Raw genomic sequence first — 27,395 nt, forward strand, 5'->3', positions numbered from 1 at the left:
GCCTTGAAATACATCCACAGGTAGACCTACAATTGACTCAAATGATGTCAATTAGCCTATCAGAAGCTTCTAAAACCATGCATTACATAATGTTCTGGAATTTTCCAAGCTGTTCAAAGGCACAGTCAACTTAGTGTATGTAAACCTCTGACCCACTGGAATTGTGATACAGTGAATTATAAGTGAAATAATCTGTCTGTAAACAATTGTTGGAAAAATTATTTGTGACATGCACGAAATAGATGTCCTAACCAACTTGCAAAAACTATAGTTTGTTAACAAGAAATTTGTGGAGTGGTTGAAAAATGAGTTTTAATGACTCCGACTTCCAACTGTACATATGAGATGTATAGTTGAACATAATGCGAGATATGTAAACATTCTTAAAGTGGCATTATTAAAGTGAATAGCGTTCTATTCATTAAAGTGGCCAATGATATCAAGTCTAAGTAGGCAGCCGCCTCTCTGTGGTAGTGATGGATGGAAAAGGAAAAATACGTTTGGCAATGTTATTGCAGTACTATTAGCAGTTAAAGATAATCAGTTATACAGTAATAACTTTTTTTGTTTTAATTTAACAACGTTGGATTTGTTTATCTTTAAAGACAGTATATACCAAACATTTTGAATATATGAAAGGTAGCTGGACTACCTAATCAATAAAAACTCTCAATTACTCTATCTGTACTCATTCAAAACAACCAATCCATTTTTAGCAACAGAAAACAGAAACATATTCAGAAGTAATACTGTAATAATATAACATAACATTCTGGACATACAGGAACAAAGACTGTCACACAAATCTATGACGCAGATCTCACGAACATAATGAGAATGAACAGATAAATACATTTGAAAAACAGGTCATGCATTGTTCTAGTGGAATTTTAACACATTCCAAGCCAAGTGATTTATATCGGAGTTGGCTACATGGGGATAATGACTATGTGAGCTCCAAGCCCTTTCTAAACTCATGTCTTTGCATGTCCTGCCAAATTTGGTCTCCTTGACACAGCTAGAAGTAAAATAATGCTTCCTGACAGTATGTTTGTGTCCTTTCACATGTTTTTGGCTATTTCCCTCTAATAATCACACATTCTGTACTAACCGGTTTCTGGTTAGTACACAGTTGTGCTGTGTTTCAGTGAAACTGCAGCAGGTCGCGATCACTGCGGAGCCACAGTGGGAAGGCCTGTGAGCGCAGCTGCAGCGAGGCCTGCTGGTACGACTGAGCCACCTGCTTGTAGTCCCAGTACGTCTGGAGCTCCTTTCCCCTACAGACACAATCAACAAACACAGAACCTCAATGGCAGTTACCATGGGATATTAACCTCTTAAAAATCACAAGACATTAGATAAATGAACTATAGAATAATAATGAGTCATTCTATTTATGTGGAATGAACCCTTGTCACTGAGGAAATTAAAGATTTTTTCCAGGGTGTGGAAACATGCCCCAAGGATTCCTGTCCTCTGTGGGCATCGTCTTACATCAGATCGTGTGACTCCTAAGCGACACACTGAAGTAAGACACACCCCTGGGCTTTTCCCACATTTTGTTGTGTTAGAGCCTGAATTTAAAATTGATTAAATTCTGATTTTGTCTTAATAATGGCCTTAACACACAATACCCCATAATGTCAAAGTGGAATTGTTTTTTTCATTTATAAAAAGCTGAAATGTATTCAGTCAATAAGTATTCATCATGAAGTGCATTGAGGGAATAGTCAAGGATCATCTCAACCTTACCTGCCACCCTAGACCCACTTCAATTTGCTTACCGCCCCAATAGATCCACAGACAATGCAATCGCCATCACTCTGCACACTGCCCTATCCCATCTGGACAAGAGGAATACCTACGTAAGAACACTGTTCATTGACTATAGCTCAGCATTCAACGCCACAGTACCCTCCAAGCTCATCATTAAGCTTGAGGCCATGGGTCTCAACCCCATCCTGTGCAACTGGGCCTTCGACTTCCTGACAGCCAACCCCATGTGGTGAAGGTAGGAAACATCACCTCCACTTCGCTGATCCTCAACACTGCAGCCCCACAAGAGTGCGTGCTAAGCCCCCTCCTGTACTCCCGTTTTACCCATGCCTCCAACTCAAATCATCAAGTTTGCAGATGACACAACAGTAGTAGGCTTGATTACCAACGATGATGAGAGCCTACAGGGAGATGGTGTGGGCTCTGGGAGTGTGGTGCCTGGAAAACAACCTCTAACTCAAAGTCAACAAAACAAAAGGAGATGATCGTGGAATTCAAGAAACAGCGGAGGGTGCACCTCCCTATCTACATTGATCCTTTCTAGGGAGTTTTTCCTAGCCACCGTGCTTCTACACCTGCATTGCTTGCTGTTTGGGGTTTTAGGCTGGGTTTCTGTACAGCACTTTGAGATATCAGCTGATGTACGAAGGGCTATATAAATAAATTTGATTTGATTTGAGTGGACCATAGTGGAGAAGGTGGAAAGCTTCAAGTTCCTTGGTGTACACATCACTGACAAACTGAAATGGACCACCCAGACAGAGTTTTAAAAAATAAATATTTTACCTTTATTTAACTAGGCAAGTCCGTTAAGAACTAATTCTTATTTACAATGATGGCCTAGGAACAGTGGGTTAACTGCCTTGATCAGGGGCAGAACAACAGATTTTTACCTTGTCAGCTCAGGGATTCGATCTTGCAACCTTTCGGTTACTAGTCCAACGCCCTAACCACTACGCTACCTGCCGCCTCAGAGTGTGGTGAAGAAGGCGCAACAGAGACTCTTAAACCTCAGGAGGCAAAAAAAATTTGGCTTGTCACTTAAAACCCACAAACTTTTACAGATGCACCATTGAAAGCATACTGTCAGGATGTATCACCGCCGGGTACGGCAACTGCACTGCTTGCACCTGCAAGGCTCTCCAGAGTCAGGTGCGGTCTGGAGAGTTCTATGGCATTGAAACTTGCCTGGAGGGTTGTTAACACAGTGTCCAAAGAAGGGCCAGAAGTATACAGAATGGTGTCGTCTGCGTAGAGGTGGATCAGAGACTCACCAGCAGCAAGAGCGACATCATTGATGTATACAGAGAAGAGAGTCGGTCCAATAATTGAAACCTGTGGCACCCCCATAGAGACTGCCAGGGGCCGGACAACAGGCCCTCCGATTTGACACAATGAACTCTATCAGAGAAGTAGTTGGTGAACCAGGCGAGGCAATCATTTGAGAAACCAAAGCCATTGAGTCTGTCGATGAGGATGTGGTGATTGACAGAGTCGAAAGCCTTGGCCAGGTCAATGAATACAGCTGCACAGTATTGTTTCTTATTGATGGAGGTTAAGATATCGTTTAGGACCTTGAGCGTGGCTGAGGTGCACCCATGACCAGCTCTGAAACCAGACTGCATAGCGGAGAAGGTATGGTGGGATTCGAAATGGTCGGTAATCTGTTTGTTGACTTGGCTTTCGAAGACCTTAGAAAAGGTAGGGTAGGATAGATATAGGTCTGTAGCAGTTTGGGTCTAGAGTGTCCCCCCCTTTGAAGAGGGGGATGACCGCAGCTGCTTTCCAATCTTTGGGAATCGCAGACGACACGAGAGGGAGGTTGAACAGGATAGTAATAGGGGTTGCAACAATTTCGGCAGATAATTTTAGAAAGGGTCCAGATTGTCTAGCCCGGCTGATTTGTAGGGGTCCAGATTTTGCCGCTCTTTCAGAACATCAGCGGACTGGATTTGGGAGAAGGAGAAATGGGGAAGGCTTGGGCGAGTTGCTGTGTGGGGTGCAGTGCTGTTGACCGAGGTAGGGGTAGCCAGGTGGAAAGCATGGCCAGTCATAGAAAAATGGTTATTGAAATTCTCAATTATAGTGGATTTATCGGTGGTAACAGAGTCCTATCATCAGTGCAATGGGAAGCTGGGAGGAGGTGTTCTTATTCTCCATGGACTTTACAGTGTCCCAGAACTTTTTTGAGTTTGTGTTGCAGGAAGCAAATTTCTGCTTGAAAAAGCTGCCCGTGGCTTTTCTAGCTGCCTGTGTATATTGGTTTCTAGCTTCCCTGAAAAGTAGCATATCACGGGGGCTGTTCGATGCTAATGCAGAACGCCATAGGATGTTTGTGTTGGTTAAGGGCAGTCAGGTCTGGAGAGAACCAAGGGCTATATCTGTTCCTGGTTCTAAATGTCTTAAATGGGGCATGTTCATTTGGTGAGGAAGGCATTTTTTTTAAATAACCAGGCATCCTCTACTGACGGGATGAGATCAATATCCTTCCAGGATACCCTGGCCAGGTCGATGAGAAAGGTCTGCTCGCTGAAGTGTTCCAGGGAGTGTTTGACAGTGATGATTGGAGGTCGTTTGACCACTGACCCATTACGGATGCAGGCAATGAGGCAGTGATCGCTGAGATCTTAGTTGAAAACAGTAGAGGTGTATTTAGAGGGCAAGTTGGTTAGGATGATATCCATGAGGGTGCCCGTGTTTACGGCTTTGGGGTGGTACCTGGTAGGTTCATTGATAATTTGTGTGAGATTGAGGGCATCAAGCTTAGATTGTAGGATGGCTGGGGTGTTAAGCATGTCCGAGTTTAGGTCACCTAGCAGCAAGAGTTCTGAAGATAGATGGGGGGGGGGGCAATCAGTTCACATATGGTGTCCAGAGCAAAGCTGGGGGCAGAGGGTGGTCTATAGCAGGCGGCAACGGTGTTTTTGGAGAGGTGGATTTTTAAAAGTAGAAGTTCAAATGGTTTGGGTACAGACCTGGATAGTAGGGCAGAACTCTGCAGGCTATCTCTGCAGTAGATTGCAACACCGCCCCCTTTGGCCGTTCTATCTTGTCTGAAAGTGTTGTTGTTAGGGATGGAGATTTCAGAATTTTTGGTGGTCTTCCTAAGCCAGGATTCAGACACGGCTAGAACATCCGGGTTGGCAGAGTGTGCTAAAGCAGTGAATAAAACAAACTTAGGGAGGGGGCTTCTAATGTTAACATGCATGAAACCAAGGCTATTGCGGTTACAGAAGTCATCAAAAGAGAGCGACTGGGGAATAGGAGTGGAGCTAGGCACTGCAGGGCCTAGATTCACCTCTACATCACCAGAGGAACAGAGGAGGAGTAGGATAAGGGTACGGCTAAAAGCTATGCGAATTGGTCATCTAGAACGTCCGGAACAGAGAGTAAAAGGAGGTTTCTGGGGGCGCTAAAATAGCTTCAAGGTATAATGTACAGACAAAAGTATGGTAGGATGTGAATACAGTGGAGGTAAACCTATGTATTGAGTGATGAGAGGGATATTGAAGATATTGAACATCCTGTATGGGTCCATACTATTCTCAGAGGCAATCCAGAACATATCCCAGTCCGTGTGATCGAAGCATAGATTCCGATTGGTCTGACCAACGTCGAACAGTCCTTGCCTCAGGTACTTCCTGTTAAAATTTCTGTCTGTAGGAGGGGAGGCGCAAAATGGAAGCGTGATCTGATTTGCCGAAGGGGGTGGGGGCTTGTAACCATCCCAGAAAGGGGAGTAGAAATGGTCAAGCATGAATAGCAGTGTATAGCATGTTACAGTACAGCCACTGAGTTCAATTTAGGCGCTTATCAATGTTCAAATCTGCCATTTTCAACCCGTACACGGTTTACGAGTGTAAAGGGCTATGTGAGACTGCTTATAACAGAGCAAAAATGCTGTCTACTGGTTTTAAGGTAATTCTTGCATGTGGTGTGGGAGAGCTGTTGACTGTACTATTCAGAGGGGGGTATGTGGTGTAGATTCGAGGATGACACAGGAGTGAAAATTCATTCCTGTCCCAATCCGGCAACAGTCCTATAACCCCAGAACTTTCCTGTGTTCTCCCGATAAAAATCACTCCCATCCCCTGCTACTTTTTACGCACAGAAATCAGAAATATCTTCCTTAGCAAATTAGCTGCTCGTCCGTCTGTCACCTGCTCATCATGCAGAATCAGGGCCGGCCTGGTTGTAACTAGATACGTTTGAGTCACGACGGGACAATTTTAGCTTACCCTAACTCTTTTCCTAACCTGCCACGTTAATTCTAATGTGCTGTGCAAGTTCTCCTAACCTGCTACGAAAAGTAACTTCTGCTTGTCAAAACCAGTTCATACACATTGACTGATTTCATTACTTTTCCATTACTTTTAACCAAATTTCCATGACCAACAATTGGCGCTTACTTTTTTATGTACATATAAAAAGTCAGAGGAATGTGTAATCAACACTGGAAGGCTGCTCTCTGATCCCATGTACCATCTCCTGTCGTTCTGCAAGGCACTTAACCCACCAGAAATCAGAATGCCTGTTAGGCAACGGTATAAAACACATGATCAACCCTCAGTCTGGAGAGCTACTGGGTGTGCAGGCTTTTGATCAAGCCCTGCTTAAACACATCAGAGACATTTTATCAAGGTCCGGTTGAGCAGCTCATTTCTAAAACGTGGTTTGTTGGAGGGGGACTGGAATAAAAGCTTGCACACCCAGTAGCTCTCCTGGAGGATGGTTGACCACCCTTTACTATAACATAGCAACCAAATACGTTTTATGCCTTTTGAAATAATTTGCTCCTTCAATATATCAAAGATCAAATGGCTATGGTAGGATACATATCTTTTTATTCAGCTGAATCAAGCCCACACATTTTCTTCAGGGGATGTACCTTTTCAAGTTTAGCTACCAGAAGTGTTTACTTTGCAGCCTGACCGGCATCTATTGAGTCGCAACGTCCCATACATTGGATGTCCAAATCAACTGCAAGTATCTACAAAACAAGTTCAGAAGCCACATAATCCAAAAGGCTACATCAAATCTTGTTTCCTAAAATAATTGTTTGTGATTCACAAATATTTTATTCACATGAATCAATTCACCACGATTGAATCGAATCCCAACTAATACAATGGCAAAAGTGAATTGTTTGTTTCGTCATCTAGCTTCTGAGTTTGTTCTGTTAGGTGACCTAAACTGGGATATGCTTAACACCCCGGCAGTCCTACAATCTAAGCTAGATGCCCTCAATCTCACACAAATCATCAAGGAACCCACCAGGTACAACCCTAACTCTGTAAGCAAGGGCACCCTCATAGACGTCATCCTGACCAACTGGCCCTCCAAATACACCTCCGCTGTCTTCAACCAGGATCTCAGCGACCACTGCCTCATTGCCTGTATCCGCTACGGTGCCGCAGTCAAACGACCACCCCTCATCACTGTCAAGCGCTCCCTAAAACACTTCTGTGAGCAGGCCTTTCTAATCGACCTGGCCCGGGTATCCTGGAAGGACATTGACCTCATCCCGTCAGTTGAGGATGCCTGGTCATTCTTTAAGAGTAACTTCCTCACCATATTAGATAAGCATGCTCCGTTCAAAAATGCAGAACTAAGAACAGATACAGCCCTTGGTTCACTCCAGACCTGACTGCCCTCGACCAGCACAAAAACATCCTGTGGCGGACTGCAATAGCATCGAACAGTCCCCGCGATATGCAACTGTTCAGGGAAGTCAGGAACCAATACACGCAGTCAGTCAGGAAAGCTAAGGCCAGCTTCTTCAGGCAGAAGTTTGCATCCTGTAGCTCCAACTCCAAAAAGTTCTGGGACACTGTGAAGTCCATGGAGAACAAGAGCACCTCCTCCCAGCTGCCCACTGCACTGAGGCTAGGAACACGGTCACCACCGACAAATCCATGATTATCGAAAACTTCAACAAGCATTTCTCAACGGCTGGCCATGCCTTCCGCCTGGCTACTCCTACCTCGGCCAACAGCTCCGGCCCCCCGCAGCTCCTCGCCCAAGCCTCTCCAGGTTCTCCTTTACCCAAATCCAGATAGCAGATGTTCTGAAAGAGCTGCAAAACCTGGACCCGTATAAATCAGCTGGGCTTGACAATCTGGACCCTCTATTTCTGAAACTATCCGCCGCCATTGTCGCAACCCCTATTACCAGCCTGTTCAACCTCTCTTTGATATCGTCTGAGATCCCCAAGGATTGAAAGCTGCCGCAGTCATCCCCCTCTTCAAAGGGGGAGACACCCTGGACCCAAACTGTTACAGACCTATATCCATTCTGCCCTGCCTATCTAAGGTCTTCGAAAGCCAAGTCAACAAACAGGTCACTGACCATCTCGAATCCCACCGTACCTTCTCCGCTATGCAATCTGGTTTCCGAGCCGGTCACGGGTGCACCTCAGCCACACTCAAGGTACTAAACGACATCATAACCGCCATCGATAAAAGACAGTACTGTGCAGCCGTCTTCATCGACCTTGCCAAGGCTTTCGACTCTGTCAATCACCATATTCTTATCGGCAGACTCAGTAGCCTCGGCTTTTCGGATGACTGCCTTGCCTGGTTCACCAATTACTTTGCAGACAGAGTTCAGTGTGTCAAATCGGAGGGCATGTTGTCCGGTCATCTGGCAGTCTCTATGGGGGTGCCACAGGGTTCAATTCTCGGGCTGACTCTTTTCTCTGTGTATATCAATGATGTTGCTCTTGCTGCGGGCGATTCCCTGATCCACCTCTACGCAGACGACACCATTCTATACACTTTCGGCCCGTCATTGGACACTGTGCTATCTAACCTCCAATCGAGCTTCAATGCCATACAACACTCCTTCCGTGGCCTCCAACTGCTCTTAAACGCTAGTAAAACCAAATGCATGCTTTTCAACCGATCGCTGCCTGCATCTGCTTGCCCGACTAGCATCACCACACTGGATGGTTCCGACCTTGAATATGTGGACACCTATAAGTACCTAGGTGTCTGGCTAGACCGCAAACTCTCCTTCCAGACCCATATCAAACATCTCCAATCGAAAATCAAATCAAGAGTCGGCTTTCTATTCCGCAACAAAGCCTCCTTCACTCACGCTGCCAAGCTTACCCTAGTAAAACTGACTATCCTACCGATCCTCGACTTCGGCGATGTCATCTACAAAATGGCTTCCAACACTCTTCTCAGCAAACTGGATGCAGTTTATCACAGTGCCATCCGTTTTGTCATTAAAGCACCTTATACTACCCACCACTGCGACTTGTATGCTCTAGTCGGCTGGCCCTCGCTACATATTCGTCGCCAGACCCACTGGCTCCAGGTCATCTACAAGGCCATGCTAGGCAAAGCTCCGCCTTATCTCAGCTCACTGGTCACGATGGCAACACCCATCCGTAGCACGCGCTCCAGCAGGTGTATCTCATTGAGCATCCCCAAAGCCAACACCTCATTCGGCCGCCTTTCGTTCCAGTACTCTGCTGCCTGTGACTGGAACGATTTGCAAAATCGCTGAAGTTGGAGACTTTTATCTCCCTCACCAACTTCAAACATCAGCTATCTGAGCAGCTAACCGATCGCTGCAGCTGTACATAATCTATTGGTAAATAGCCCACCCATTTTCACCTACCTCATCCCCACAGTTTTTATTTATTTACCTTTCTGCTCTTTTGCACACAAATATCTCTACCTGTACATGATCATCTGATCATTTATCACTCCAGTGTTAATCTGCAATATTGTAATTATTCGCCTACCTCCTCATGCCTTTTGCACACATTGTATATAGACTCCCCTTTTTTTCTCTCTACTGTGTTATTGACTTGTTAATTGTTTACTCCATGTGTAACTCTGTGTTGTCTGTTCACTCTGCTATGCTTTATCTTGGCCAGGTCGCAGTTGCAAATGAGAACCTGTTCTCAACTAGCCTACCTGGTTAAATAAAGGTGAAATAAAAATAATTTTTTTTAAAAAAAGAGTAGTTGAAATTAATCATATGAATCGTTAAAAAAAAGCGAATAAACTTTTATCCGTGAGTGACGTAAAATGATGAAAACATTAATACATGCGAATAATAGCTAAACAGTTAACTTGAGGGTACAATATATGTTTTTGAATTGGCTACCTAGTTATTAGTCTGTTCTCTATCCTATTTTATAGGCCTACCTGCTGCTGCAATGTCCGACTGTCTCTCTCCATGAGCAACGGCCCACTCGTCGAGCAAACATGCGCTGAAGTGTCATGCTGATCCTGGCTGATATGTTGATATGACATTTTTATTGATACAATATTTTTAAACGATGTCTAAATAAATCACATTAACAGAAATAGTTAAAGGTTAAATAAAAAATATATAAAATTTCCTTGAATTTTCTAAAACTTTTTGGATTTGATCATTTTCCAGAACTTTTCCAGGCCTGGAAAACACAATTTTAAAAATGCATGAATTTTCATAACTGTACGAAACTGTTGATAGTGCGCTCTGCGTGTGAGTAGCTGCTGCTCAGCACCCACGAGACAGTTTTCTGCACAGCGCACACTGATGATGACAACCACATTATGAGAATTTGGCAATGAAGGCAGCCCTTCTACTCACCCTGAGTCAGATGAACTCATCATATTGACATGTGGAATTGTGTACGTCTCTGTGCATCTGAGGTAAAGTAGTAACTGGCTAAAACTGGAGGAGGGTGCGCAAGAGTAAGCTAACTAAAGGGGGAGGGGGGAAATTAAAACATGTTTAAATACATTTTTACTTAGTAAACTATATTAAACGCTCCATAAAATATTTTAAAAAACTGTTTATGACTGTTGATCCTGTCCCGAACTTTACTCCCATTCCGGCAAGACCCACGGGAGTCCTGTTCCAGAATCAACCTCTAGCGTAGATGTCTCCCACACTACCTCCGGAGGTAGTGAAAGATTTGAATCTAGATCTGTCTCTTTACACTACACAAGTATCTCTCATTGACCTAGTTTGTGGCGTCAAAGTAGTCTAGTGTAAAGATGCCCTTCGGGGCTCTGAGGCCTAGACCCTGCATTTCATCAGCCTGGACATCCATCTCAACCCTCCATGCCCCGACAACACTGCATAATTTCCTGTGTCTGAGTTATCCAGTGGAGAGGCTCTGACTTTAGAGGCAGTATGTGTTGCGTATATAGCTATGTGAATGTATTTGAACTTTTACAATCGTATTAACTGGTAACTTGACCCTTTAAAAAATAGAAAGCACTCATTGGGCATACTGCTCCCATGAACAATTCAAGTGTTGATACACTCCAATAGGAAAAAAAACAAAAAAAAAACATTTTTTTTTTTTTTTAGATAATGTTAGTGTGCAGGATATCATTTTTAGTCTTACATGCTGACCAGACCGGACACGTCGCGTGTGCGAGCGTCGCAAAATAAATTTAGAAATCCATGTTATTCAATTATTGCGCCAACGATCCTCTGCGACGCCAATGGCTAAAATAGAACTTATTCCTATTTCTGACACAGATTGCGCTGCAAGTCCAGCCTCTCCCATCTCCTCATTGGTTATACCCACGTGGGTGATTGAAAGACGAACTGTTTTGCCGGTAGTCGTGGTAATACAATGAAAGATGCAATTTTATGTGTGGATTAATTGTCGGAATAGAGGTCCTCGTGCATTTTAGGTAAAATAACAACTCAATGTTTATATCCCAGGACAAATTAGCTAGCAACAGCAAGTTAGCTAAATAGGTCAAATTAACGTTAGCTAGCAAGTGCAAGCTAACTAGCCATACATGTTTAATGATTTTCAACCTGTCCCCAAATTAATGTCATTGGTTCAGCGTTTGTTTTGATATTTTAACCTGCGTGTCATGATCGCGTTTGGAGTGGGGGGGGGGAATAAATGTATGCACGATGGCGCACGCGCGCAGCCGGTTTGGGTTCTGTGTTACTCTTCTTGTTGTATAATCCATGCCATTATTTTAGAGGGCACAGATGCTGAAAAAACAATTAATTAATGAAAATGGACAACTGTATAAATTGTTGAGTTTTTTAATAAATATTTAATTCCAGTGATGTGAAGGAGTATGCCATAGTTTTTTGATGCAATACCCACAAGTCTTATAAAGACAGGGAAATTATGTTTATGAGAGGAATTACGTTTTAGCATCCCATTACATGGTGTGCGCCTCAAGGATTATAAAAAGTGCACTAATAGTGATATTCGGAAGATATGTACCGAGCCTGCTTTTCTCCCCAATTTCGTGATATCCAAATTGGTAGTAACAGACTTGTCCCATCGCTGCAACTCCCCTACGGACCCGGGAGATGCGAAGGTCGAGAGCCATGCATACTTCGAAACCCGACGCTGCCAAGCCGCATTGCTTTTTGACACACTGCTCGCTTAAGAGTCATCTTGCAGGCACCTGGCCCGCCACATTTTCATTAATTAATTGTTTTTTCAGCATCTGTGCCCTCTAAAATAATGGCATGGATTATGAGACAAGAAAATCCTGGCCGGCCAAAACCTCCCCTAACCCAGACAACGCTGGGCCCATTGTGCGCCACCTCATGGGTCTCCCAGTCACGACCGGCTGTGACACAGCCTGTGATCGAACCCGGGTTTGTAGTGACACCTCAAGCACTGCGATGCAGTGCCTTAGACCGCTGTGCCACTCGGGAGGCACCCAGCGGTATGGAATTGAAATAGAAAGTATTGCGTCACTAACAAAGTCCGTGAAGTGTCTTTTAAAATCATTCACTTATTTTATCCAGTTAACCAGGTACTTCCAAGATTTTAAATTCACATTGTTTTAAAGTGTGCTTTTTGTCAAATAGAATAAATATCTTGGAGTTTAATTTTCTATGATTGTATTGGCACTAAGATTTTTTGGGACAGATCTTGAGCATTATTTTTAACTGGTTCTAGGTTTCAGCTTAATGGTAAGGATATTTTACTTAATAAATCAGGATTTGGATCAGAACAAAGTATACATAAATAATATTTTTATGATGTATGGTAAATATTTTATACATAAATGTAAGTGGGATAAAGAAAAATGTAACTTAAATTGAAATTACTTAAAAATAAAATAAAAAACGGGAAAGCAAAGCAAACCCTAAATGCCTGTGAATCCTTGGGTATTGTTGTTTAAATGTGCTGTTAATGGATTCTCTCACACACACACATATGTTTGATCTAATATCAAATCATATGCAGGAATTTGAAACCCCTTTTAAATGAATTAATAGAATATTTTTGGCACTTCAGACAGCACACTATCCACTAATCAAACAGAATAAGTGTTTGAGAACAGGATATTTAGAAATTACATTATGATGACGGCAGTCATCTGTTCTTCTCAGAGGGACAATTACCTTAGAGATTCAGGGAGGTGGGACTTGTCAGTGACAGCCAGCAGTGACAGGAAAGAATGAAATAGTTCCACTTTGCAAATAAGAGACCTGAAAAGACAAAGTCAGGCGTCAATCTGAAGTTCAGGGGACTTAACACAACACATATACCAATGTGATGAGAGCGAGGCAGCCTGTGCATTAAAGGTGCATAATTCTGGGTTAACACATGAAAAGGGAACTGGCCAGATAAAATATTTCTAACTTGTGCCTAAACAACAAACCTATTTGTTTTTTTAAAGTACTGGCTGTTACCTTGCTTTTGATGTGCCCAGAGCCTTCTTGGTCACTCCATGTTTATAGCCATTAGCTGTGACATCTAGTGGCTGATCCGACACAGCGCACCAGCTGATAGCTGAAAACAGGAGAGAACATTCATGACTCAATGTAGATCAGCAAATATATCACATAAAAACAGACAAGACCCTTAGGCTGAGAAACCATTTGGTTAGAAAGGGCACATGAGGTGAAATGAGATGACAGAGGACAAATAGGGTGAAGAATGAAGAACAAGGTGTCACCTGTTGAGACAGTAGGCAGGTTTCCATTGACCCAGGTTAATTCAACAAAAGCAATATCGCAAAAAAAACATTGTAATTGAAACAGCAGCTACAGGAGAACTGGTCTAAAAAAGTATGGAAACTATGATTTTCGAATTAACAATGACTGCCAAATCATTTGAAGGTACGCGGAGAGATATCATCACGTAACTATAAATCAAATGTCACATGCTTCATAAACAACAGGTGTGGATTAACAGTGAAATGCTTCCTTACAAAAATTCAGACAAAAGAAATTGAGAAATAATATAAAAATAAAACACGTAATAATAAAAGTAATAGATACACAATCAGTAATGATAACTTATATATACACTGGGTACCAGTGCCGAAACGATGTGCAGGGGTACGAGGTAATTGAGATAGATACAGTGCCTTGCAAAATTATTATGCTCCTTTGACGTTTTTCCTATTTTGTTGTATTACAACCTGTAATTTAAATAGATGATTTGGATTTCATGTAATGTACATACACAAAATAGTCCGAATTGATTAAGTGACATTCTTTTAAATTACTTCTTTCTAAAAATTCTACAAAAAAAAAAAAAACGGAGAAGTGGTGCGTGCATATCTATTCACCCCCTTTGCTATGATGCCCCTAAATAAGATCTGGCGCAACCAATTACCTTCAGAAGTGACATAATTAGTTAGATTGCACACAGGTGGGCTTTATTTAAGAGTCACATGATCAGTATGTATGCATGTATGTATGTACACATACATACATACATACATACATACATACATACATACATACATACATACATACATACAGTGAGGCAAAAAAGTATTTAGTCAGCCACCAATTGTGCAAGTTCTCCCACTTAAAAAGATGAGAGAGGCCTGTAATTATCATCATAGGTACTCTTCAAATATGACAGACAAAATTAGAAAAAAAAATCCAGACAATCACATTGTAGCCCCCTTTACTGACTCAAATAGCTGACCAATCAGCCTGTTACCAACCCTTAGTAATCTTCTGGGGAAAAAATGGTGTTTGACCAGATACAATGGTATTTTACAGTAAACAAATTGACAACAGCATTTCAGCATGCTTATAGGAAAGGACATTCAACAAGCACAGCACTTACATAAATTACTGATGATAAAAGGATTGTGGGATCTGTCTTGTTAGACTTCAGAGCGGCTTTTGACATTATCGATCATAGTCTGCTGCTGGAAAAACATAGGTGTGTTATGGCTTTACAGCCTCTGCTATACTATGGATAAAGAGTTACCTGTCTAACAGAACAGAGGGTGTTCTTTAATGGAAGCTTCTCCAACATAATCCAGGTAGAATCAGGAATTCCCCAGGGCAGCTGTCTAGGCCCCTTCATTTTTTCAATCTTCACTAACAACATGCCAATGGCTTTGAGTAAAGCCAATGGATCTATGTATACGGATGACTCAACACCATACATGTCAGATACTACAGTGACTGAAATTATTTGCAACACTTAAAAAGCTGCAGTTAGTTTCAGAGTGGGTGGCAAGGTAGTCCTAAATATTTCTAACACTACAAGCATTGTATTTGGGACAAATCATTCACTAAACCCTAAACCTCAACTACATCTCATAATAAATCATGTGGAAATAGAGAAAGTTGAGGTGACTAAACTGCTTGGAGTAACACTAGATTGTAAACTGTCATGGTCAAAACATATTGATGCAGTAGTAGCTAAGATGGGGAGAAGTCTGTCCACAATAAAGCGATTCTCTACTTTCTTAAAATCACTATCAACAAGGCAGGTCCTACAGGCCCTAGTTTTGTTGCACCTTGACTACTGTTCAGTTGTGTGGTCAGGTGCCACAAAAAAGAACGTAGGAAAATTGCAATTGGCTCAAAACAGGGCAGCACAGCTGGCCCTTGGATGTACACAGAGAGCTAATATTAATAATACGCATGTCAATCTCTCCTGGCTCAAAGTGGATGAGAGATTGACTTCATCACTACTTGTATTTATGAGAGGTATTGACATGTTGAATGCACCGAGCTGTCTGTTTAAACTACTGGCGCACAGCTTGGACACTCATGCATACCCCACAAGACATGCCACAAGAGGTCTCTTCACAGTCCCCAAGTCCAGAACAGACTATGGGAGGCAGACAGTACTACATAGAGCCATGACAACATGGAACTCTATTCCACATCAAGTAACTTAAGCAAGCAGTAAAATTAGATTTAAAAAACAGATATGAATACACCTTATGGAACATCGGGGACTGTGAAGTAACACATAGGCACAGACACATGCATACACACACACACGATAGCATACGCACTACACAAACACATACACATGGATTTTGTACTGTAGATATGTGGTAGTGGTGGAGTAGGGGCCTGAGGGCACACAGTGTGTTGTGAAATCTGTGAATGTAATGTTTTTAAAATTGTATAAACTGACTTAATTTTGCTGGACCCCAGGAAGAGCAGCTGCTACCTTGGCAGCAGCTAATGGGGATCCATAATGAATACAAATACAACTTGGAGTCCACCTGCGGTAAACTAAATTCATTGGACATGATTTGGAAAGACACAGACGTCAGAGCAAAAAACAAGCCATGGGGACGAAGGAATTGTCCGTAGAGCTCAGAGACAGGATTGTGTCGAGGCACAGATTGGGTACCAAAAAATGTCTGCAGCATTGAAGGTACCCAAGAACACAGTAGCTTCCATCATTCTTCAATGAAAGAAGTTTGGAACCACCAAGGCTCTTCCTAGAGCTGGCTACCTGGCCAAACTGAGCAGTTGGGGAAGAAGGGCCTTGGTCAGGGAGGTGACCAAGAACCCGATGGTCACACTGAAAAAGCTCCACAGTTCCTCTGTTGAGATGGGAGAACCTTCCAGAAGGAGAACCATCTCTGCAGCACTCCAGCAATCAGGCATTTATGGTAAATTGACAAGACGGAAGCCACTCCTCAGTAAAAGGCACATGACAACCTGGTTGGAGTTAGCCAAAAAGGCACCTAAAGGACACTCAGACCATGAGAAACAAGATTCTCTGGTCTGATGAAACCAAGATTGAACTCTTTGGCCTGAATGCCAAGCGTCATGTCTATAGGAAACCTGGCACCAGCCCTACGGTGAAGAATGGCAATGGCAGCATCATGCTGTGGGGATGTTTTTCAGTGGCAGGGACTGGTAGACTAGTCAGGATCGAGGGAAAGAGGAACAGAGCAAAGTACAGAGAGATCCTTGACGAAGGAGTGGCTTCAGGACAAGTCTCTGAATGTCCTTGAGTGGCCCAGTCAGAGCCCAGACTTGAACCCGATCTAACATCTAACATCGCTGGAGATGACAGAGCTTGAGAGGATCTGCAGAGCAGAATGGGAGAAACTCCCCAAATACAGGTGTCCCAAGCTTGTAGCGTCAAGAAGACTTTAGGCTGTAATCGCTGTCAAAGGTGCTTCAACAAAGTACTCAGTAAAGGGTCTGAATACTTACGTAAATGTGATTTCAATTGTGTAATTTTTATAAATTAGCAAAAAATAAATAAAAACCGTTTTGCTTTGTCATGGGGTATTTTGTATAGATTGGTGAGAACAAAAAAACAAGAATTTAATTCATTTTAGAATAAGGCTGTAAAAGTACTAACATTTAGAAATAGTCAAGGGGTCTGAATACTTTCCGAATGCACTGTACCGTCAAAAATAATATCCCAATATGTAACTGAAAATATATGGCAAAAATGCAGAATGGTGTTAATTGCCTGTAAACAGCATGGGGAGGATGATTTTTTAAACATTTAATCATGTAATATAAGGCCTACTGATTATTTCTCACTATCTACTTGCGAGCTACTCATTGACAGTCTGCGAGCTACCGGACATGCAGTTGTTTGCTAAGGTGCAACCTTTGGTAGGCTGATGGAAGGCTACACAGAGTCTGCGCTACAGCAAAGCCTAATCAGACATGCCATTGCGCATCATGGTTCTTACAAGCAAAGTAAAATTATAATGAATTCCCTTATGGTACACGCAGCTCAAATGATATCTAACAACACCATTGGACCAACACCATCGGACATGAAATAATGACACAAATCTAACAGCACAACAAAACAGATAAAATTATTTTGCAGGTGCTTTTTCATTTTAAAACACCAGTGGTGTAACTAATGCTTTGTAAAAGCACTGAACAAAAAAGAGAGGTCAAACCAATTCATCGAGGCAACGGGGGCGAGGGGGTTCCAAATACAATCTGTAAACCAAATATAACCCCAATTAGCAATGTTGAAATTGTGTGGTGTGCCCTGTGGAATTTTTGATCCACATTCTAGTTTTTTGTTTAGTGTGATGTCATTACATCAAGCTGTTTTAAATTGTCACAAGACCGTTAAATGGAAAGGCACTGTAGCAGGCAATTGTCACATCTATTTTCTAAGCGAAAAATGTATTATTTCTAAAAAATAAAATCCCATTTCAATCAAACATATATATTTTTCCTCTTTTTTACATGACATTGTACAACAGCTGAAACTAACTTTTTTTTAATTTTTATTAGTGTTATTTCCTGATAGATTCTATTTCCAACCACTATCAGGAACTTCTAATCAACAGGTTTGCATGGGCGGGAGTTTCAGCTTTCCATGGTGACATCACCATGCGGTAAATTGGTTTTCCCCTCCCCACTCAGACCACTCCCAAAATGTTAGCTATTTTTGCCCATTTTAATGGACATCTACTAGACTAAGGTACTTAATTGTTAAACATAAATAATTTTTGATATTGACATTAAAAAAAGCCTGCATTGGGCCTTTTAGCTACAGATGGGTAAAAACATATTTTAAAATCCCACCTGCGCCACAAGGTGAGACTCTGCCCTTGCCGGGCTGATGATTGTGCTCAGTCTGTGCCTGGCTGTGAGCAAACTCCAGGCTGGACTGCAGGAGCTCTGGAGGCTGCACTGTGTAGCCAGCAGGCAGGGCTGTCACCTCAGAACACCTGTAGAAACACAGAGGAACCAATCAATCACTTCTAGTTATACTAAAATCTGCTTAAACAGGTCACTAATAAGGTCACTATCTGTTTCCCTACTCTGTCTCACACACACAACCAAACAGAAACATAAAAACACAAATATGGGACAAAAAAGGCAGTTTGCAAGGCAATATCATTAACAGGTTATAGGCTTTGCTCCTTTACAGTTCACACGACCAGGGCTTAGTGAGCAGCCATGTAACATGATGAGCCACCAGAGATGGTGGTCAACAAAACCACAGCGGGTGGCTCACACAAACAACACATGCCAGCAAAGAGGCCGAACAGGACATTGACGACATGGTGGGAATTTAAAGATTGGTGTCCCTCCCACTCAACTGTAACCCTCTGTATTTACTAACAAACTGTACTCATACCCCAGCTGCCCTACCTCCACATTCAACATCTTCTCTCAACTTTCCATTAATCTTACTCTTTCAGAGTCCTAAACCCTTAAGGGATCCCTCTTTCCATATGTAGTAGCTAGTTCACCTGGTGATCAGAGCTCTCTGCATGGCCTGATGGCTGTATGGACATCTCCCCACCACTATTGCGCTGAAGTAGACTGCCCCCTGTAGGTAATGGGAGAGCAGTGCACCCTGGAAACCTAGCACTGCCCACCTGGCCAGCTTGTCACTGCAGGAGAGAGACAGAGTGGGCTCCCCCCTACCAGGCTTCACTCTCAGCAGCCCAGTACTGTGGTACCCTAACCCGGGCTGGAGGGGATCCTCTGGTCCTCCAGGGACACACTTAGCACCTGTCCGGTGTATGTCCTGTAGAGACTGTTGTGTCAAAACATTGTCCCTTTGTTTTAACACCACGTTTGTCAACGCATTCTCCCCCTCCGGCCTTAGACTCTCTGCAGGGGCCTGTGCAGGGCTGTCAGTAAGATTTTCAACCAGGCTCCCACCACACTGTAGCTCATCCTCTGACTTCTCCGGTTCTTCTAATCGAGGATGTTTATTGATCCCATCAGTCTGTCTCCCCGCTCTGCGTTTCAGGTTCACTCTTTCTGCTTTTTCATTGGTTCCATTGGGGATGATCTCATCTGACCTTATTGGTGGGCAGGGTTGGGATTGGCGCTCAATCATCATGGGAATGATGGAGGCATCTCCACCTGGAGACATAACAGCGAAACATACTGATTAAGCATATCAGCTCTAACAACTTCTAACCATCATAGGAAACCGGTATGTCAACTATGCATGCATGTATATATAATGCTAGCAAACACATACCTCAGTTGGAAATTGGGGAAAACAAACATTCTTTCCCATTGTAATTGTTAGATTACTTGTTAGCATTGTCGGGACTAGAAGCACAAGAATTTCGCATTAACATCTGCTAACCATGTATGTGACCAATACAATTTGATTGACCCTCATTGTAAATGAGCCAACTTTGTCGTAGATTTATTTTATTTACAGAAATAAAAAAACATGCAAAAAAGGTTCTGCAAGAAGAGCCCTGTGGCTTAAGGGAAAAATGTGGGGATCCGGTGTCCAAGTAGACTACACGTAGCTATGTGTGGAAAACATGGCATCATTGGTATGACATTGAACTATTTCAGCATAGGCCGTTTGCAACTCCACTCACTAGTTGTAACTTTATAGCTAGTCAGTTTGTTTGTGTTTTTGGTCTTGGCTAGCTTAAAGTTCTGGTTGGTACGGTAGCTAGCACTCACTTGGCTAACGTTTGCACCGTCATGAAACTGAGGGAAGGAAAAGTATTGTTTTTTCTAAGTAGATACAACGCTTGGGAGAAGGCCATGCTGAAAATACATTTTTAAGCATGCACTTTTCTTACACGTAGACTTGTAATTGACCAAAACAAGCAGTGAGCCAATAGGGTAACATGGGTTGTTTTCTCCACAGGTGGGCAGGGCCGCAACATTCTATTTAAACGACATGTAGCAGCTATTCCTCAATGCCAGAAACACATATAATAGTAACTTACAGCACCCCGAGAGAACATTCCCAAATTACAAACTCTTAAAGTTTTATAGTACTGTAATATTGTTCTAAAAGTTGGGTTTGAGGTGTTCTCCACATCAGCTTTATCTTTGGAAACAATGCCACAACGGTCAGCGTCACAGTGAGGCTCACCCTTCATAGACAGGTTGGTTGTGTTTTCTATAAGGAAAATGAGCAGTACATTAAGACCATTCTACATTCTTCTAATAAGAAAGCTGTTAAAACAATCAATGTGTGTTTCTTTTAAGGTCTTTGTATAATCTGCAATTTGTTGTACCCCCTAGCATATGTTATCATTGTCTATGTATGTACTTATTATGTATACAGACTTTTCTACATTGGTAATAAAACACACATATATATATATAAATAAAAGACGGGTTGGTTATTTAGCAACAAACAAAGCACACGCAAACATGAGGCAAAACAGATGCAGTTGTCTTACATTGTTGAAAACATGTAAGCTATATTTTGTACATCGTAGATAGAAGGGTTTGTACGGGAGTTCTGACTGGTTGCAAGTTTAGCAGTTCGGAAAATTTGCCTGAGCGGACAGTGTTGAAATATACTTTTTATGAGAAAATGTGCAAGAATTGAAGGTGCCAACACATGTTACAGTCATCATAAGAATGTTTTACTGTCATACACAAAAAAAAACTGCTCCTCCCTCGACGGGGATTGATCAACTTCACGTTTTTCCGACTTCGCCCGCCACCTAATGGAGCTAGCTTGCAATTGCATTTTTATTTATCAAGATGGCCAAGCTTTGTTTAGTAGCAGGGTGTAGCAACACTTGTTATGCAAATGTCTGTACGCCTCTATGGCCATGCAAATTAAACACTTCGTAAAAAGTGGGATACATTTGTGAGAATTAGGCTGGCGAATTGGGCATCTGCTCATACCAACAACGTGGCATATAAAGTATTACAAACAGCTAGCAGCACCGGCAGAGACCGAGCATTATATCAGGGCTTCACCGGGGACGTGAAAGAGCTATCTTACTACCTCAATACTAAAGTTATAGACCTATTGCATTTAGCTCACGTCTTCCATCTAAATAACACTGATTAACGCTAAAGTAACCAAATTAACATGTCTGTCAGCTGTTGGTAGCTAACTGCTGGTGCTGTCATACTGTTGATCAGGGATATTCAACTCTCACTCTACGAGGTCCGGCGCCTGCTGGTTTTCTGTTGTACTTGATACTCAATTGTACCCCCACCTGGTGTCCAAGGTCTAAATCCCTGATTAGAGGGGAACAATGAAAAAAAGCAGTAGAACTGGCTTCGAGGTCCAGAATCTAGTTTGAGGGCTATAGATAGTACAAGCCTATTGGAAAAGAGTAGATTTGGTCACAATGGAGGTCAATGTTTTTGTAAAGAGCCCTGTGGCCGAAATATTGTGTGTAGATGTCGGGCTAAACAGAGATGCGTCGGCCATGTATTCAATCATAGATCTGGTGGCATTTCGGAGAAAGGAGCCAGGTTCTCTTTAGAGGGGTGGATTATGGATTTTGCTCAATTGGACAAGTGCATTTCTGGAGCTTGCCGCATGAGTTGTGTTTAAGAAGCCGCTGGCTGTCTGCACTTGGGCTCTCTGTGTGTGGATGGTGTCTGTGGCGCTGGGGGAGCTAGTTAGTTGTCTGTTTCCTTTCTAGCTGGCAAAATAAGTGAGCTAGATTTTGTATGTGTACTGCCATACGTTGATAACATATCCAAGTTTGTCACTGGTATGGGCTAGTAAATATCCTAAAGCTGGCCATCTAGACAGATAGCCGCAAGCTAAAACCAGGGAGATAATTCACTTTGTTTCATCTGCTGCTGGCTTGTTAATGTTCACTCATAACATGTAATTGATTAAATTACATTTTATTCTATAAAGATTGTAATTGTGTCAATATGTTGTGAATATTGTCAAAATCCTCACAGCCGTTTCCCATACTAAAACGTGAAGTACAATTTGGTGCGCACCAGTTTACCATGTACAGTATGCTTCGGTAAGCTCACCGTGTGAGTCATCAAAATTGCGATCTTGCGTTTGGGCCTTTCTGGCAGTCTTTGTTGTTTTTATATGCGTGTAGCATGAATTGTCAAGTAACAAATCATTTTTCAAGCTAGAACCCATGTATACTACTTATTATAAACTGAGTAGTTTGAGCCCTGAATGCTGATTGGCTGAAAGCCGTGGTGTATTTTGGGCTCCCGAGTAGCCTCTAAGGCACTGCATCTCAGTGCTAGAGGTATCACTACAGACACCCTGGTTCGAATCCAGGCTGTATAACAATCGGCCGTGATTGGGAGTCCCATGGGGCAGCGCACAATTGGCCCAGCATCACCAGGGTTTGGCCGTCATTGTAAATAAGAATTTGTTCTTAACTGACTTGCCTATTTAAATAAAGGTTCAATATCAGACCATATACCACAGGTATGCTTTGTAACGTTTTACTGTTCTAATTACTTTTGGTAACCAGTGTATAATAGCAATAAGGCACCTTGGGGGTTTGTGGTATATGTCCAATGTACCACGGCTAATGGCTGTATCCAGGCACTCTGCGTTGCGCTCAAGAACAGCCCTTAGCCATGGTATATTGGCCATATATCACACCTCCTTGGGCCTTATTGCGTAAATATACAGCACCAATTACATAAATATCTGATGGGGTCCATTATCTGCTACCTGGACTTTAATACTGACTGGGACTATAGTTCTCATGAACAACAAAATGTCAAACAACCAAACTCACATGGTGTGTGACTTGTGAAGAACAGGAAAGACACCCCTGACTGCACCTTCCACTTTCCCATCTCCTCTCCCTGACAGAACACAGTGCTGCCTTGTCCACATACTGCCAATCGCAGCTGCTCAGTCAGATACCTGCACAAACAAAGTAGGCTTATGTTATTATGGGTAAAACATACATACACACAAACAAATGTCACCGATAGGTCTTGCTCTCATGCATGACACACTCTCACCTAATGCAACCCCTCCTGGCAATGACTTCTGCATGGCTGTCATTGAGCACATCTCCTGATTGGACGAGAAAGTGAGTGAGCCACTACCTGTCTATGCCTTGTGTGTGTGTGTGTGTGTGTGTGTGTGTGTGTGTGTGTGTGTGTGTGTGTGTGTGTGTGTGTGTGTGTGTGTGTGTGTGTGTGTGTGTGTGTATACCAACCCTTTGAGCTCATGGCTGAGCGCCCAATACACTTAGTGCCAGTTCCCAATGACACTACCTCCTCCTCAACTGTGAAGGAGATAAAACAGCCTTTATTGTACTGACATTCACTCTGGTAGAAAATCAAGTACAATATTTGTATTAAAATGAACTGAAGGGGATGACGCAAAGCTAACGACGTGCATTTATATTTCACCTTTCTCTTGATTCGGGGACACTGAACACTTTACTACGGCGGCCAAAAGCGTCCACTCTCTGCCCGGCTCGGGCTTTCCTCTCTTGGGCAACTCGCTGAAGCGCTGGTAGCACAGTTTGGAAATCTCATCGGCGGTCCACATATTGCAGCGAGTTTTAAACAAACTAGCTATCTGGTTAACTATGGTGGCAGCAGCCTGTTGTGAAGGTACGTAAGAGTGAATAAAAAACGGTTATTCGTAGTCTCTCTTATATATGTATTTCAACGATACAGCCAATATTCATTGCATTACACACATTCTTATTTGCACACAAGACATGCTCCGTGTGAAGCAGGCAAGAATAGTTAATCTCTTCCAGGTCACGGATATATGGAATCCTTCAGAATAAGAGTCCAATCCTGTATACTTTGTAAATTAATAATTTGGGAGAAAATGTGTACAGTTATCGATAGACCTGTAGTTATCATACAAATAATTTTAAGTATTTCTACAAGGTATGTGATTCATTTGTTTATTTTTTCAAGCCTAAATGGTCAACAATGGTTTTTGTGTATATACTTCTATAATTTATTGGACTCTACACAATTTCCTGTACATTGTATTGCAGTAAAAATGGGGTCCATTCTACTCAGGAGCACTTCCAGTTTCCAAATCCAGAGTTTATACCCCAAGGAGAGACTCTGCTCATTTTGTGGCCCTTAAAGAGTGGCCAATTGTTTTTTCACATTATTCATACCCCTTGACTTATTGAAAAATTGTGTTGTGTTACAGAAATATCTAATTTATATAAGTATTCACATCCGTTTGCTATGATGACACTCCAAATTGACCTCAGGTGCATCCAATTTTCTTTAGTCATCCTTGAGATGTCACAACAACTTGATTTAGAAAGAAACACCTATATATATAAGGTCTCACAGTTGACAGTGCATGTCTGAGCAGGAACTATACCATGAAGTCCAAATAACAGTCTGTAGAAATCTTAGATAGAATTGTGAGGAGGCTTATATCTGCAGAAAGGTATAAAACTATTTATAGAGTGTTGAACGTTTCCAAGAGCACAGTGTTCTCCAGGAACCCACTGACCACTCTGACAGAACTACAGTTCCTTGGCTGAGATTGTAGAACCTGCCAGGACACCAGTCTCTACAACACTTGTCAGGGGTGTGTACGGGAGGCGAAGTCAGGTGCAGGAGAGCAGAGTGTAATAAACAGGCGCACTTTAATTCCGGTCCAAAAATGACAGCACATACGAACAATAATGTGCCAAAAACACGGAACATAGCAAAAGTATAGCGCCTGACAAAATCCACATAACAATAAACAATTACACACAAAGACGTGGTGGGGAACAGAGGACTAAATACATGCAATAATTATAGAATGAAAACCAGGTGTGTAATGTAACAAGACAAAACAAATGGATATATGAGAAATGGAGCGGCGATGGCTAGAAAGCCGGTGACGTCGATCGCCGATTGCCGCCCGAACAATGATAGGAGCCGACTTCGGTGGAAGTCGTGACAGCACTTCACTAACCTGGGCTTTATGGGAGTGTGGTCAGACTGAAGCCACTCCCGAGAAAAAGGCACATGATAGCACGCCTAGAGATTCAGTGCAAACAACCTGACTGGGGCAAAGATTTCAATTCCATCAGGACAATAACCCAAAGCATACAGCCAAAGCAATGCTAGAATGGCTTCAGAACAAGAATGTGAAATTCCTTGAGTGGCCCAACCAAATCCCATAAAAAAATCTGTGGAAAGACTTGAAGATTGCTGTTCACTGCACTCCCATCTAATTTAACAGAGCTTGATAAAGGGAGAAAATCCCTAAATCCAGATGTGCAAAGCTGATACAGACATACCCAAGACGACTCAAAGCTGTAATTTCCGCCAAAGGTGCTTCTACAAAGTATTGACTCAGGTGTGAATACTTATGTAAATTAGATATTTCTGTATTTCATTTCAAAAAACATATTTTCACTTTGTCATTATGGAGTATTGTGTGTAGATGGGTGAATCTATTTTAAATTCAGGCTGTAACACAAAATGTGGAATAAGTCACTCTACATATTGTGTTGTACATAATTTCCTGTACTTTGTGGCGCAGTAAAATGGGGCTATTCTACTCAGGAGCACTTCTTGTTTCCAAATCCACAGAGTTTACACCCCGAGGAGTGTCACTACTCATTTTCAATATGAAAAACGTACTGCATGTAGGCTGATTGGCCACTCTTTTTAAGGGCCTCAAAATGAGCAGTGACAGTCCTTGGGGTGTGGATTTGGAAACTAAAAGTGCTCGAGTAGAATGGATCCGCCCTTTTACTGTGACCCTTTTACTTTTACTGTGACACTGCATACAGGCAATTATGTATGGTGCAATATGTATGTCCAACATGAAAAACGTACTGCATTTAATCTGATTGGTCACTCTTTAACGGCAGAAAATGTATCAACGACGCTGCTGGGTGTGTAAATTCTGTGGATGCATCGCATCTTTTTGGATTTGCTCCTGAGTAGAATGGACCACCATTTTACTGTGACACAATGTACAGCAAATTGTTTACGGTGCAATATATTATAATAATACTGTATATGCCATTGAGCAGAAGCTTTCATCCGAAGCGATTTACAGTCATGCGTGCATACATTTTACGTATGCATGGTCCAGGGAATCGAACCCACTGTCCTGGCGTTGCTTCTGGTGGAGCTGGGGAACAATAATATGTTAAGTGCGAGAAAGAAGGGGAAGAAAGGGGGTAGAAGAAAAAGGAGGAAGAAATTAGGAAAAACATTTTAAAAATGCTATTGAGGCTTCTTCATAATATGTGTTTATTATTCATTATGATAAGCTGAAAAACAATGACAATTATGTTTTTGCTATGTTCGAGGAAGGGGAAGAATGGACCTAAAGGTCCTCAGTTCCTATCCTGACTTGGCCAGAAATAACATTTCTAAACAACCACTATAGGCTCCAAAAGTGTCCTTTTTCACATTGGTGAATTTCAGATCACCTGAGTTAATGGAACGATTATGGTAGCATAATCATAACATATAGAAGTGTGGTTTTAATGAGATGAGTTTATTACTGTACTATACTCCCGTTACCTTGTTTATGCAATTAGTATCTTAAATTATCTGTTGCGGTTTCTTGTGGACTGCATATTTTCCTGATATACAGTACATTTGGAAAGTATTCACACACCTTGACTTTTTCCACATTTTGTTACGATACTGCCTAATTTTAGAATGGATAAAATAGTTTTTTTCACTCATCAATCTACACATAATACCCCATAAGGACAAAGCAAAAACAGGTTTTTAGAAATGTTTACAAATTA

The 27,395-nt window shown here is 42.1% G+C and overlaps 1 protein-coding gene across 2 annotated transcripts; it reads right to left on the bottom strand.

Annotated features, from left to right (window-relative positions):
• Positions 1-286: 286 nt before the first annotated feature.
• adat1 (adenosine deaminase tRNA specific 1) lies at positions 287-24,388 on the bottom strand. Of its 2 annotated transcripts, none has more exons than XM_029668219.2 (9): positions 24,052-24,388; positions 23,856-23,924; positions 23,656-23,710; positions 23,424-23,554; positions 19,329-19,824; positions 18,526-18,671; positions 13,420-13,519; positions 13,129-13,215; positions 287-1,277 (listed from the first exon to the last, which is right to left on the bottom strand). In XM_029668219.2, exons 1-9 carry the CDS (start codon positions 24,191-24,193, stop codon positions 1,145-1,147), a joined length of 1,359 nt encoding a protein of 452 aa, XP_029524079.1. In that variant the 5' UTR covers positions 24,194-24,388; the 3' UTR covers positions 287-1,144. The 2 variants fall into 2 exon arrangements, with proteins under 2 accessions (XP_029524079.1, XP_029524078.1); XM_029668218.2 differs by having other exon boundaries at positions 19,200-19,824.
• Between the last annotated feature and the right edge of the window lie 3,007 nt (positions 24,389-27,395).

This window comes from Oncorhynchus nerka, linkage group LG9a (genome assembly GCF_034236695.1).
Source record: "Oncorhynchus nerka isolate Pitt River linkage group LG9a, Oner_Uvic_2.0, whole genome shotgun sequence".
Taxonomy (NCBI): Eukaryota; Metazoa; Chordata; class Actinopteri; order Salmoniformes; family Salmonidae; genus Oncorhynchus; species Oncorhynchus nerka.